The following is a 14,139-nucleotide window of genomic DNA, read 5'->3' as shown; positions in this document are numbered from 1 at the left end:
CAAAGTTGTTACACGGTAATTTTTTTATTGATGTTTAATTTCACTTTTTGTGACTAAAACTTGATTTGCAAAAAAAACACTATTTTCTCTGATATGTTTACGGGAAATCAAATGCCTACTTTTCTGAAATTTACAGAACGGGAAAAAATCTTTGATCGAGTTATGAATTTTTTAATCAATACTGATATTTTCAAAAAATCGAAATATTGGTCGCACAAATTTTTCAACTCCATTTTCGATGTCTGGCCACCACTGATTTTTTTTTTGAAAAGCTGAGAAAATTTTCAATATTTTGCTTATTTGAACTTTGTTGATATGATTCTTAGTTGCTGAGATATTGTGATGCAAAGGTTTAAAAACAGGAAAATTGATGTTTTCTAAGTCTCACCCAAACAAACCAGCATTTTCCAATGTCGATATCTCAACACTAATGGTCCGAAAAGATCGGAATATTTTACGAATGTTTCATATTTTGGGTGAGACTTAGAACACATCAATTTTCCTGTTTTTAAACCTTTGCATGGCAATATCTCAGCAAGTAAGGGTCGTATCAACAAAATTCTTAAAGCAAAATATACAGAATTTTCTCAGTTTTTCTAAAAATATTTTTTCAAAGGAGGCAAACTAGTTTAAAAAAAGAATAACTGCAACTATTTTCAAAAAAGTAACCTAAAATGGCTACAACTTGAAAACGGTGCACTCTATAAAAATTTCACATATTTACTTTTTGTTTGCAAATTAAATTTTTCATCGAAAAATAAAGTTGAAAAATATTTGCGACCAATATTTCGATTTTTAAAAAAAATCAGTATTGATTAAAAAATTCATAACTCGATCAGAGATTTTTTCCCGTTCTGGAAATTAATGAATAGTGTGCATTTGATGTCTCCTAAAACATATCAGAAAATTAAAAAAATAGTTTTTTTTTTGCAAATCAAGATTAGTGACAAAAAGTGAAATTAAAAATCACATATTTTTTACCATGTACCATTTTTTCACCGTGTAACTTTTTTTTCAGTGTAGTCCATACCTACAACTTTGCCGAAGACACCAAATCGATCAAAAAATTCCTTCAGATTTTTGAATTTGACAAACTAATGGTGCAAAATGGCTTCTTTGGGCATACCGAAGGCGCCAAAAAAGTTTCAGACGAATAAAAAAAATACAAAAATTAAAATAAAAAAAAACGTTTTCGTTGAGAACTGCTCAAACAGTAACTGCATTTCAGCAGCTGGAGTCTTATCACAGACTGTGGTCTGTTGTCTTTGTTCTTATCTTCAAATTTTCTTAACATTTCAAAAAATAAATTTAAATGATAACATTTGGGCACAAATAAATATTTTGTGTTAAAATGACAAACAAATTGATGGTTTTTTTTTCATTAACTTTACTTTAATTCCCAAATTGTCTTTATTTATACCAAACAAGCCTTACCCGACAAACTTCGTTCTGCCTTTTTTTTCGTTTGTTGACGTTTTTTTGTCTTTTTGCTTATTCAGCCTCCTGTGATCAAAATTTGATTTTACGTAACTTTCTCCATACAATTTGCCGATGCTTCGGAATCGGTTCCAGAGTGGCCAAAGTGTCAATTAGTTAGCGTATAAACCTTCCTTGGGCTTATACGAACCCAACGCAACAAAGAGCACCTCGATCCGATGCTCCGTATTAAACTGATTCGCGTTCGAACAAAACCGTCGAAATTTTTTATATATACAGTAGTACCATATGAAAGTTAAAGAAAAAAAATAAAAGTGCTTCGATTTTGCTCAAAATTTTTCTGGGATTTCTTTGGCCAAAATAATTAGGCCAAAATAATTTGCCAATTTCGTCAATTTCCCGTTTTCGCGCGGCGCGTCGAAAAACACGGATTTTATTTAGAAAAAATCATATCTCTGAATCCTGTTAATGAACCTCGCCCAAATTTGATATGTTATGGAAAATTGTCCGAGGAATCCGTTAAAAATATTTTCAGATATAGGCTCTTTGGTCCAGACACCGTCAAAACGGCATTTGATGTTTTCATAAGACTTTTTCAAATGTTAGGCTAGATTTTTGAAACTCCACATTATTTTTTCTTGGAAGTCAAACTTATCATCTTTCATTTGCGCCCAAGACAGCTAAAATCGGTTGAAATGGAGCGAAGTTATGATTTTTTGAAAAAAGTGGTTTTTGTGAAAATTGGCGAAAATGGCCCCTTTTCGGACCAACCTAACACGGCGTAGGCCACCCTAATGACCAAACAAAAAATTACGGGTCTAATTAGAATTTTTTTTTCTTTAACTTTCATATGGAACTGCTGTATAGATATAGATAAAAATTAAATGCTCAATTTTTTGAGATTTGCACGCTACAAAATGCAAAATTGCTTGTTGGAAAATATGCAATAAATCAAAGGCAAAGCTAAAAGTTTGAATATCTGTAGAAAAGCAATTAATTGAAACTCTGAAAAAGAAAACTACTGATTACAATAAAAATAAATTTATAATTATAAATTTCCTTGCATCTTCTAGCTATTTCGAAGGTTATTTTGTAACTTTTTTCCTTCAAAAGATTCAGTAGCAGCCCCAGCAAACTCTGTTCAGCAGTTGAAAAGTAGTCTACATCTTAGCTTGCATGCTTAAAACAACGAAATAAATTAAATTAAATGAAAATGTTACTATGGGACTGTCCTTAAACCACGTGGCCACTTTCATGGAAATCTCATCCCAAACCCTTCCCCCCTCTTCCCTGGTGGACAACTGTTCATATAAAAAAAATCTTTTTTGTATTGAGCGTGGACAATCGCCATATACCCCCTCCCCCCCTAAAGTGTCCACCTTGGTTTATGAATAGTCCATCAAAACCCTGAGAATTTTTTTGATTTTTTTCCTCTTCAAAAAAAAAAAAAAAATAAAAAATGTGTTTGGTGCATACAGGATTGCAAGGTTGCCTGAAAAATCTGGGAATTCCAGTTTGTTCAATTGTCAATAAGAATATAGATTTATCATTATCTGTTTTGACAGAATTTTAAAATTAACGTTTTTAATGAAAATGAAATTTTAACCTTTTTGAGACTGAAAAACCAATAAAAGCGTTTGAATTTAAGACAATTTTAAATTAGTTCACATCCTCCCTTCCCATCCCAATTCATAATTTAGCTTGATAACCTTAAATATGATCTCTCTTAATTCAAGATGGTTGCTAATGATGGATTAATGAGAATATTCAACTGATAATGTATAAAACTGAACTTGAATTTGATAATCGCTGACTGTATTTTGAAAAGAGGAAGTGGTAGGAATATAAACCGATGCCCGTGTGCCATCTTGTACTATCTGGATAAGAATCTAAGCAAGCATAGTTCAAGAGAGCACACGGGCTGCGAAAAGTTGATAAATATTTGCAAAGCCTAACGAACAATTAATCTTTTCGTTGGCAGATCAACTCATAACAAAGTTAGAAACAGAAAGAGATCAAAACATCACCTGATGGATGAACAACCATGACTGGCAGAAAGCTCTGCTCAATATCCCGTTAGGTAACGCAGATTTTGGGGTCACGCCATTCCCGAATTTTTGGCTAATCCCTTTTGGCATTTCTATGCTAAACATGTTCCAGTATCTGTACCAGTACCAGTTTGGCATACATTAGAGGTGTGTATAAAAGGAACCAAACTCCCTGCTGGAACATTAAGTTTATCCTCGACCATGAAGCACTCAACAGTGTTGTCTATCATAGTTCCGTTCGCTGCCGTTCTGGTGAGTTGTGATAGAAACAATTATAGGTTTGGTTAATGTTCTGAACTTATTCGATCAAACAGGCCAGTTGCTCAGCAGCAGCAGCTCAACAGGAAGTCGTGCAGGGAATGCTGCGCGCCGATCCTCCAGTCGCATATCCGGAGAAGGCTTGCGATGGAACGCGTTCGGCGGCCTGCACCACGTGTAACCAGCTCAAGGTGTGCGTCACTGCGGACGCAGCCATGGACGCTATGAACATTAGACAGGACTGCCCGGCTGCCCTTCCGTACTGCAGCATGTCGGCGACTGTCTCCGGTGCCGTTTGCCAGAAAACTCCGGACGCCGGTGTGGCGGATTGTGCCACGGTTTCGACCAACTTTAAGTGCACCGGAGTTGGGTTCTTCGCGAATCCGAATTCCTGCCAACTGTACCACTACTGTACGGGTCCGGGAGCCACTGCAGAGAACTATGACTGTCCCGATGGTTACAAGTTCAGCAGCAAGGTCAATGCCTGCGCCATATCCGTCGGAACTTGCCCGACGCTCACCTGCAAAGTGGACAATCCGGATTCGGTCTATATGGCTCTGCCGTCCGATTCCCAGTACTATGTGTACTGCTCGTACGACAAGGCCGTCACTCCGGCCAAGCTAATGGACACGTTCGTCTTTTCCTGCGGTCAGGGATCCACGTACAATCCGGCCACTGGACGATGCGTGTTTACGTGCCCCAAGGACGGTCTGTACGCCAACAGTGCCAACCTCAAGCAGTACTACCAGTGTTACCTGTCCGGTGGAAGGCTCATCTATAAGGATTTGGTCTGCGCCGCTGACCAGATGTTCGATGCTGTCACCAAGCGATGTATCAAGGCGGTTTAGAAGAAGAATTTGTCTAAATAAAAAGCAGCAACGTCTTGGAAATTATCTCAAATTATTCTTACTGTATACTACAAAACAGAATTAGTATCACATCTATTTAGTAAGTTATGAAATGCTTCATGACAAACCAACAACGTGTCTAACGCGTATGATTTATAATTTCCCGAAATTCAAGCGAATCACTGGCGAAATTTACAACCCCAGCTTTATCAACAATGCATTCACAATTATCACCCCAAAAACAGTACGTCACGTCCGAAACGCTCCCCCATCCTGCCTTGAGGCTATATTGGAAATCAGTACTATACATCGTAAAAATTAAGTCCGTCTATTTATCTGGCTCAGATATGTACCGAATGCTATCAATAAGATTTTATTATAACCGAAAACACGTCAGCTTATCAGCATCCTAATCGAGTCGCTGAAAAAACGGTGTTTACCTGTAAAATCGGGAACGCAGCTTCTCCTGTAGTCTGATAAGAATCAGAATTGGGTGGCTTCTCTGGAAAGTGTTTGGCCCTTTGGGATCCAGAGTATGGTGTTTCAACTTGGTTGCAATTCGACGCTGGCTTGTTATCTTGTCGCACGTCGCTTCTTGACGTTCCGAGAAAAACGCGTTTTGATGTTTGACCTGAAATAAGCAATCAAAAGAGCACGCAATGTAAACAATAACAAACACGTTTTGTTTTGTTGATCATTCTGTGCATTATCCTGTAGATTGGTTGAATTTGGTTGCTGGAGTCCCGAGTTATAATTACAAATGTTTTTTTTCGGTAGTCGAGCTTATACGTGTGTCAAACGCAGTCTGAACTGAAATTCTTTTGTCCAGTTGTCGCACTTATACCAATTTTCAGGGTGTGTCAAGAAAGCGCGGCAAGATTGAAACTTCTTTCATATTAAAGCGGTATACGCACTTCGGAAGCAATCGGTCAAGAAAAATTTCAAATGGGCAACAGCGGCAGAGTAAGCAAGCCAGAGAGGGTGAAGAAAAGCCCCAAGAAATCGTTCCCTTTTGTTTGTTCTGCTGTTCGTAAAGCTGTTTCTTGACCCCTTTCCTTCCGATCAGCGTACTAGCCTTAAGAATGTGACAGCAATGCACGGATTTTGTTCGATTTTTATTGAATATCTCAGGATTAAATTCGAATATTGGGGATCTGTGAAGAACTGCACACACAGCAAATTCTGATGTTTTTTTTTCAGTTAATATTTACTGAAAACTACACTACTGAAATTTTCAGTTAGTTTTTCGCTGAACTTCAGTTGAAATTTGTATGGAGCTGTCAAAGTTTGCTGAAATTTCAGCATGTTTTCATTTACTGAAAATTTCAGTAGTGCAGATTTCAGTAAATTTAACTGAATTTAGTAATGAGAAATTGATGTGTGTAATTGCGTAAAGTTGCGTTCTCAATTCAATTTGGCCCAAAATGTACGTGCGACAAGATAGCATGTATTCTTATGTATTATCAGGTCGACTTTCTGAAAACGTACACTCAAAGTAAAAAGTATCCTTTTTACAAGTTCACCCGTCGTCACCCTTTAAAAGGGTATCGAAAATGTACTGAATTTGACACACCCTTTTAAAAGGGTGACGCCAGGTGAACTTTAAAAAAGGATAGAAAGTATCCTTTTTGAGGATTGAAAGTACCCTTTTCAGGGATACTTCTAACTTTGAGTGTACGTAATTTCAAAATCTTGTCCTCCAACGGGTCAATCATTCACCAGCCGCGTGACCAAAACAACAACAAAATCTACGCGTCTGCTGACTCAAACAGTCACGCGAATCCAGCCCCAATAACCCGGTATCAGAGGATTTCCTTGTGGTCTATCGGCTTATCAGATATCCCGAATAACAACACGCGCGCGACGCCGGCTGGCGGCTTCTTTATAGCCCTTTTGGCGTCTCGAATCTTATTTTGGGAGCACAGATTTCGCGTATAAAAGGTGGCAACTGGTTTGTGAGGTGCTCAATGAAATCAAAATCTTTGAATCGATCAAATCTAAGTGTTTTGTTTGGAGTGTTTTTGCAATATGAAGTTACTACTGGCTGGTTTGGTGTTTGGGTTGCTCCAAGGAGTGTTCGGACAAGACAAGAATCCTTGCGAAGGAATCCTCACGGGAATCGTGGTGCATCCGGATGTTTGCTACAAGTACATCATCTGCTTTAAGGAACAACCGGAGGTTGTGACGTGTCCGGAAGGAACCATCTTCTCGCTGGACGAAATTGCTTGCGTTCCTGGCAATCAAGACACCTGCGTTGAAGGATTTCCGGAGGAACCGGAAGAGGACAATCCCTGCCGGGGAATCGTTCTTGGACAGTTTCCGCACCCGGAAAGCTGCACCCAGTTCTTCCGGTGTGTTCTGGGCCGCCTTCAGAAGCGTACCTGTCCCAGAGGATTCATCTTCTCGCAGCGAACCTGGACGTGCTTCCCCGGAAATGGCGAAACCTGCGAGGACTTTACACTCCCGAGCACGCCACCTCCTGCGGATCTCAACCCGATCCCGCTGGAGTACTGCCTAGCTCGGGAGCTTCCCTTCGGCCGGTTGCCGCATCCCCAATCCTGTACCCACTTTGTCCAGTGCTTCTTCTGGGTTCCGGAGCAACGCGAGTGTCCCAGCTGGACCGTGTTCCACGAGGGCACCTCGATCTGCCTGCCGGGCAACCCGAACACGTGCCAAACCGTCGTTGGACCGGGGGCTAGCCCACCGGCCGCAACTCCGCCCATCACGGACGACATCTGTCCGGATCAGTGGATCGGTCTGGTGGCCCATCCGTACTCGTGCTACCGGTTCGTGACGTGCCTGCGAGGATCTGCCTCCGAGCAGGAGTGTCCACCGTACCACGTGTTTTCCAGTAAGGTCAAGCTGTGCCTGCCTGGGAATCGGACCACCTGCCAGGTGTACGGCGAGCAGGACTAGGAAGGCTTCTGGGGGGAGATCTGTTCCAAGCTAGTTACGACTGTGATAGTATCGTTATAACCGATTAGTTGTTTAAGTCTATCGAATTTACTCTAAACTGCGGTGTGTGGTGATAAATTTGGGTCTTATCGATAAAAGTGTACACAATAAAAGTTGAAATCTAACATTTTTTACCGCTTGTTTCGGGATTGACACCGATAATTGAATGGAATGTCCGTACGTGCGCCGATGAAACTATCGTTAAGCGATTTCACAGTTCGGTTTTGTTACGGCTGCTTACGGGCCCACTGCCGGTAGGGTAAGAGCGTGCATCATCAATAGCCATTAAGCACGGTTTACGGGGTTTGTCACCAGCAAGCGGACAACAATACGGCTCATTTAATGGCCTCGTCGGGGCGTCAGAACGATGCTCTGGGTAAGAAGAGGAAGAATTGCCGAACCTTAAACGTGAGGAAACATCTGCCAGTTTCTGGAGTAAAAACGTTTGTGGGAGCGATTGTCGAAAAGCATTTCACAATATCTTTTAGTAGGAAGGTTTGGCACATTAAGCTAACTTACTTGTATTTTATTGAATATTAAAAGTGGTAACAAAATCAAGTTTGAGTTACGCCTTGATGCACGCGTTGTCGGGCATACTAAACTTTTCATCTGCCTTGCAAATTTTGTCTTTGTAAACGAGCTTTCCGGCCATCAGATAACACTGGTAGTACTGTCGAGGGTTGGCAGTGTCAACGAAATTACCCTCCTTCGTACATTTGTACTCACACTGGTCGGTCATCGGATTGTACGCGGATCCCAGTCCACAGGAGAACACTAAGGGCGTAACTTTGGTCGGAGTAACGGTGGTGTCGTACGTACAGTACACGTAGAACTGAGTGTCATCTGGATACGGCAGATAAATAGAAGTAGCGGCGGGAGCGCTTGGGCAGGTCACCGTTGGACACTTTCCGGCCTGAGCCACACAACCGCTGGTTTTGCTGCTGAACTTGTAGCCTTCGGGGCAGTCGTAGTCCTGCGGCGTGGCACCTTGCGCCGTACAGTAGTGGTACACCTGGCACGAATAAGGATCCGGGTAGAATCCGATGCCGGTGCAGGTGAAGACGGGCTTGGCCTGTGCGCAAGTCACTTCAGCAGGGTCCGGAGTCTTCTGGCAAACGGCGCCGGTCACCGTCGTAGACATGCTGCAGAACGGAGTGGCGGACGGACAGGCCTTCTTTGGATTGGTGTTGTCAGTAACCATGGCTGAGACAGCAATCGCAGCGATGCAGACTTTGATCACGGTACAGGAAGCGCAGACAGCAGACTTTGTCAAATCACAAGATTTCTCCGTGTATGTTGGTGTAGTTGGGCTCTGGCGCAGAGTGCCCTGCACGAATGCAGGATCGCGCAACTTTCCAGGAACAGACTCCTGTTCGGGTACGCTACTCGCCTGTTAGATTTAATACAACTTAATAACTGCATCAAAATACGACAAACCTAAACTTACCAGCACGGCAGCGAATTGAACCAAGATCGTCAACACTGTTTGCGGTTTCATGGTCGAGGATGAACTTGTTCTTTTGAACTGGGAGTTTTGTTGCTTTTATACGCATCTAAATTTGGGGCCAGGCAGGTTCTGGTACAGTTACAGGAACCTGTTTTGCATGCATGCATCTGGGCATTTTTGTTTGCGTCTGGATTAACCCTTTGCTGTCCAATTTGGGATGCTTACGTTCTTCTCAAGTTGTCTGATTTTTACGAAAATGATTTTTGAAAAATGCTATAAGAAGTAGGGGCAATATACCCATTTTAAGCCTAATAAGCGGTCGAATTTTAATGATGCTGGATAATCTGGAGTGTTCCTTGAAATTTACTAAAACCAAGTATACCAACGAGTAGAGCAACTTTTTGCGAACATTTCTGTTTATTTTCACTTTTATTAAAAGTTATGCTATTTCTTTTACAAGCATTTAAAAAAAATATTTCAATGATGCATTCTAATCAGTCGAGTGCATTGGGCCACGCCCATTTTTCTATTTTCACCTTAGTTTTTTTTTTCTTCCAGCGTTCTTTTGGGTCTGCTTAGTGTGATGCCAAAATTGATGAAATTTTAAGCGAACACTCACTCACGAAAAGTAGCATTTATAGAAAAAACTTCCTGGCTTCACTGGCTTACTCCAACTGGCACTGCTGGTGGTGTTGGTGGCCACCACCCTTTGTTCTTTATTTGCCTTAGCTTCTCGCTCGGTTTTCTTCATCCTTCGATTGGTCGTCAAAATTGAAACGTCAAAACACTTGGCGCGTTTGTTTTTTTTTTATGGCGCTTGCTAATTATTTACATGTTTCGGGATTATTTTTTAAGTGAGTGACTAACTAATGTGCAAAAGAACATGTTGCCGGTAGTTTGAAGCAATTTTATATCTTAAGCGCTTTGAAATCGTTAGCGCAAGTGAAAAGATATTGATGGCGACTTTCGTTAAGCAGTTAACCTCTCATCTTGCGTGTGGATGTGTGTGTCACCAAAATGATGAGAAATGGTCTCGCAAAATAGAAATTATGATCAAAAGTGCATTAAATTTGATCTTTTTGGCCAGTAAGTGGCATACATTAGGCGGTGCTGTTGCTGGTATGTTTATAGCCTAAATAGTATTTTTGGAGCTTTAATCGAGCATCAAACTCTTCATATGAAGAAGTTAGGTGTTTGATTAGAAAGGGTATATTTCCCCTAAATAATAAACTCACTTTTGCTTGAAAAATGATCAAAATTCAGGATCATCTCGAATCGTGTTGCACCCTTTGGCAAAGTAGTAGGGAGTTGAACTACACGAAACTCACATTTGGACAAATTTGGACGCCACGTGCTGTCAACATCGTGAAGCGATGTTTTCCCCCATACAAATTAACAATAACATTTATAACAATTTATTGATATTTTTAACATTTATTCACTGACTTATTCACCCTTAAACACACCTGTTGTCAGCCGGACTAAACTTTTGCGTCGCAGCACAAACCATATCTCGCGGAACAAGAGCACCGTTCAGGTAGTAACACTGATAGTACTGCCGCGGATTGGCACTGTCAACGAACAATCCTTCCTTGGGGCACGTGAACACACACCGGTCCGTTGCTGGATTGTACGCGGCTCCCTGTCCGCACGACAACACGTACGCTCCCAAAAAACTGGGCGGAGACTTGGTTCTGTCGTACGAACAGTACACGTAGTACTGAGTGTCCGCCGGGTACGCCTGGTAGACCGCATCCGGATTGTCCAGCTTGCAGGTGAACGTCGGACACGCTACCGAAGACAGCGCACAACCGTTGGCCTTGCTGCTGAACCGGTACCCGCCGGGACACTCGTAGTCATCCGCCACGGCACCTAGCGCCGAGCAGTAGTGGTACAGCTGGCAGGACTTCAGATTCGGGTAGAACCCAACTCCGGTGCACGTGAAGGTGGACTTGGCCGGGGCACACTCGGCCACGGTTGGGTCCGGAATTTTCTGACAAACGGCCCCGGTGACCGTCGTTGACATGCTGCAGTACGGAATGTTGGCCGGACAGTCCTGGATGGGATTTTTGGTGTCATCCGTTGAGAGGCAGAGTTTGATCTTTCCACAGTCGGTGCAGGTCGACGAGCGCGTTGCGTCACAGTCTTTTATCGTATATCTTGCGGCTGTTTGGCGGGAAGTTTCCCGTAATGTTCCCGGGACGAATTCGGGTGGTGCTACAGCGGCTAAGCAGCTAGCCTGTTTCGTGGAACGATTTCTTCAAATATTCGAATAAAAATTGTAAAAAAACAGAACTTACCAAAATGGCAAAAAATGCAGCTAAAATCTGTAACACTGTTGGTGGTTTCATGGTCAAGAATGAACTTGTTGTTCCAACGTGAAAGTTTTGTTCCTTTTATACGCATCTTAATTTGACCAAACAGGTCCTGGTACAGTTACAGGAACCTGTTTTGCATTTGAATGTATATTGCAATATGTAATTTTTCATTGTGGGACCTGCAATAACCCTTAGCTTTCTTTTATTTTTAAGTTGTTTAAAAATCTACTTATTTACTGTAATTTTATGTCTAAATTAGCTACTGTCAAATAACTTAAATTTTTCAAAATATATGTAGCGCAAGGGTTGAAGGTTCATTGATCTTCAACACCGATGAATCCCGAATTTTATACTACCCACTCGTTTAAAATATTTCTGAAAAACGTTAGTACAGTCAAACCTCGTAATTGCCTAGAATATTGTGAAGTCAATCTTCAAAAGATTTGTAGTTTTAATTCAACAATAATATCATTAATTATCAAAAATAAAATTTCATGCTTGGATGTCAAACTCGAATAAAAAACATCATAAACAGTTCCGAAATATTTTTGTTCTGTTAGTCGTTAACGCAGCTTCACTGTATCATTCATTCGGATTAGCTGCAGTTGCATTCCTCCCAACATCCATCTTCAATTTTTATTGAGGAACTTATCTTTCGAACGCTTTGCACTCTTTTAATGCCCCCACCATTCTTTGGCCACAGAAAAAAAATGTTTTTGTAGTTAAGATAAATAAATTTTTTTGTAAAAAAAAAGTTGCGTTTGTAGAGGAAATAATAATTATTATTGGCGACATTTGTTTTCGCTGTGCTTCCAATGTGTATTTGAAACCAACACGAAGATCATTGGCCGCTCGTTAAGGTCTAAAGAACTGCGAAAAATTATGGATTTTGTGCTTTCTCATTGCGTCACAGTTCTTTACAACTTGTTGACTCAGTTGGACTCAGCACGCCAGAAAGGTTGGATTTGATGATTTTCTGGAGATAATAATGACCAAAGATAAAAAAGTGCAATGCAAAAAAAGTGATGAAAAAATCTTTTTTTAAATGCACTGTACACAAGTCCAGATGTTTTGCAATCATTGGTTTTCAAAATATCAATGTATTTTTGCGGTACTGTTAATCGGAATTTCACAAAAATGCAAATCATTTTTAAACGATTCAAAACATGCTAAAACTCATATAAATTGTGAAGTTTTTCAAAAAAAAATCTTTTTTGCCCCCTAATTTTTTTGGGTGGATTTTGATGGGAGAAGACAACATATTTTTTATAATATTATTTTTATTAAGTTTTTTTCGGTGCTGAGACCTGGTTAGGACCGAGTCGGCTTTAATAATTACATTTGACTTAAGGGGTTACATACATGTAGAAAATAATTTTTTTCATATTTCCGAATATTTATTCAATCCTATAAAAATATGAATTCCAATCACTCCTGAAAGTTTCATGAAGATATGTAATGTTTTAAGTAAGTAGAAGACGATTTAAGTTTAAAGTTCTGCCATGCGCAAAGCGGACTGTCAAACTTTGTGAACGTTTTTCTCGGAACACCGAGTTGATTTTCGGGTGCCCCGATATCTCGAGATTGGATGGACCAAATTGGCTGAAATTTGGGGTGAAGATTCTCAAGACATATCCCGTGTGCACGACGAAGCCCGATTTTTAAATTTTACTTATTTAAAAAATACAAAAATCAAAAACGGTCGATTTTTAATATGAAAAACACAAACATATTTTTATCTTTTTAAAAAAATAAACTTTTTGAATATCGGACTTCGTCATGCACACGAGACCGGTTTAATCAGTCTTCACAAAAATTTTGAGCAGATTTGGTCGAAGCAGGGTTGAGATATAGTGGCACCCGTTTTTTGAAATTACTAACTTCAAATAGCTATATCTCGGCAATGATGCTACCAAATGTCTTCAAATTTATGTTGATAATAGTTAAAAATGTTAATGTTAAAATCCGGAAAACAAATTTTAAAAAAGTTTGGGTGTGTGCCAATACCAACCCTTGACATGTTTGCCGATTTACATGTATGTAACCCCTTAAAGCTAAGAGTAATTACAAAGGATCTTGTGTGTAAATGTTAGTGGAAGGGGAGCCGATTACCCGCGGACTACTCGGGGTTAGAAGGAAAGGGTTTGATTTTAAGGGACAAGTCGTGGGAAGGGAAGAAGGGGCGACATATTTTTAAAGTATGATATTTAGGCCACTGCAAATATTTTTCAAAGCAGAGGGGGTGGCACATGCTTTTAATTTTTTTTTCAACGACCTAAATATCATACCTTAAAAATCACATTTTTATGTATGGATTTGATTTACGTGATTACTGTTTTGAATTCTTTAAATGTGTATGTATTAGGGTGTTTCATCCAAAACCAAAAGTTCTCAGAATCAGGCAAACCGAGGTTCCCCTAGTAGAGGATACCCATAGGGACTTTCATGTCAAATATCAGCCCATTTGGTTGAGAATTGGCCTGTCCCCAGCGGTTTAAAGTTTACATGGAAATTACTATGGGATTTTTGTGCTTTTCGTTCAATCGTTCCTACAGGTCTAGGGACAACATGGATTCACTCGGAATAAAGACAGGTGTGTAGGGGATGGTCCAATGAACAAATTCCAGAAGGAATTAGGGTTGTCCATTCTGTCCCCAAGGTGCGCATTGGATCGACGTCCGGTGTCTCCAGAATCATCGATTCACCCTTCAAATGTACGCATTGTCCTTAGTATGCTATGACGGCTAGGTGAAAATTACGACGTCCCATGTCAGACGGTGAACACGTGGGGAAGCATCAATTGCATTATTATTACAAAATCATCATGT

The 14,139-nt window shown here is 40.4% G+C and overlaps 4 protein-coding genes across 4 annotated transcripts; 2 read left to right on the top strand and 2 right to left on the bottom strand.

Moving 5' to 3' along the window:
* The first annotated feature begins 3,390 nt into the window (after positions 1-3,390).
* Positions 3,391-4,633, top strand: LOC120414960 (uncharacterized). Its single transcript, XM_039576292.2, has 2 exons — positions 3,391-3,737; positions 3,800-4,633. The coding sequence occupies exons 1-2, from the start codon at positions 3,687-3,689 to the stop codon at positions 4,589-4,591; spliced, it is 843 nt and encodes a 280-aa protein (XP_039432226.1). The 5' UTR covers positions 3,391-3,686; the 3' UTR covers positions 4,592-4,633.
* Positions 4,634-6,619: 1,986 nt separating this feature from the next.
* On the top strand, positions 6,620-7,507 carry LOC120414958 (uncharacterized). The gene has a single exon (XM_039576291.1). The coding sequence runs from the start codon at positions 6,620-6,622 to the stop codon at positions 7,505-7,507; it is 888 nt and encodes a 295-aa protein (XP_039432225.1).
* A 549-nt stretch (positions 7,508-8,056) lies between these two features.
* On the bottom strand, positions 8,057-9,061 carry LOC120414978 (uncharacterized). The gene is made up of 2 exons (XM_039576312.2): positions 8,994-9,061; positions 8,057-8,936 (listed from the first exon to the last, which is right to left on the bottom strand). Exons 1-2 carry the CDS (start codon positions 9,042-9,044, stop codon positions 8,112-8,114), a joined length of 876 nt encoding a protein of 291 aa, XP_039432246.1. The 5' UTR covers positions 9,045-9,061; the 3' UTR covers positions 8,057-8,111.
* Positions 9,062-10,401: 1,340 nt separating this feature from the next.
* On the bottom strand, positions 10,402-11,376 carry LOC120414933 (uncharacterized). Its single transcript, XM_039576263.2, has 2 exons — positions 11,294-11,376; positions 10,402-11,232 (listed from the first exon to the last, which is right to left on the bottom strand). Exons 1-2 carry the CDS (start codon positions 11,342-11,344, stop codon positions 10,450-10,452), a joined length of 834 nt encoding a protein of 277 aa, XP_039432197.1. The 5' UTR covers positions 11,345-11,376; the 3' UTR covers positions 10,402-10,449.
* Between the last annotated feature and the right edge of the window lie 2,763 nt (positions 11,377-14,139).

The sequence above is a fragment of the Culex pipiens genome, chromosome 2, assembly GCF_016801865.2.
Source record: "Culex pipiens pallens isolate TS chromosome 2, TS_CPP_V2, whole genome shotgun sequence".
Classification (NCBI taxonomy): Eukaryota; Metazoa; Arthropoda; class Insecta; order Diptera; family Culicidae; genus Culex; species Culex pipiens.
This window is presented reverse-complemented; position numbering and strand designations above follow the sequence as displayed.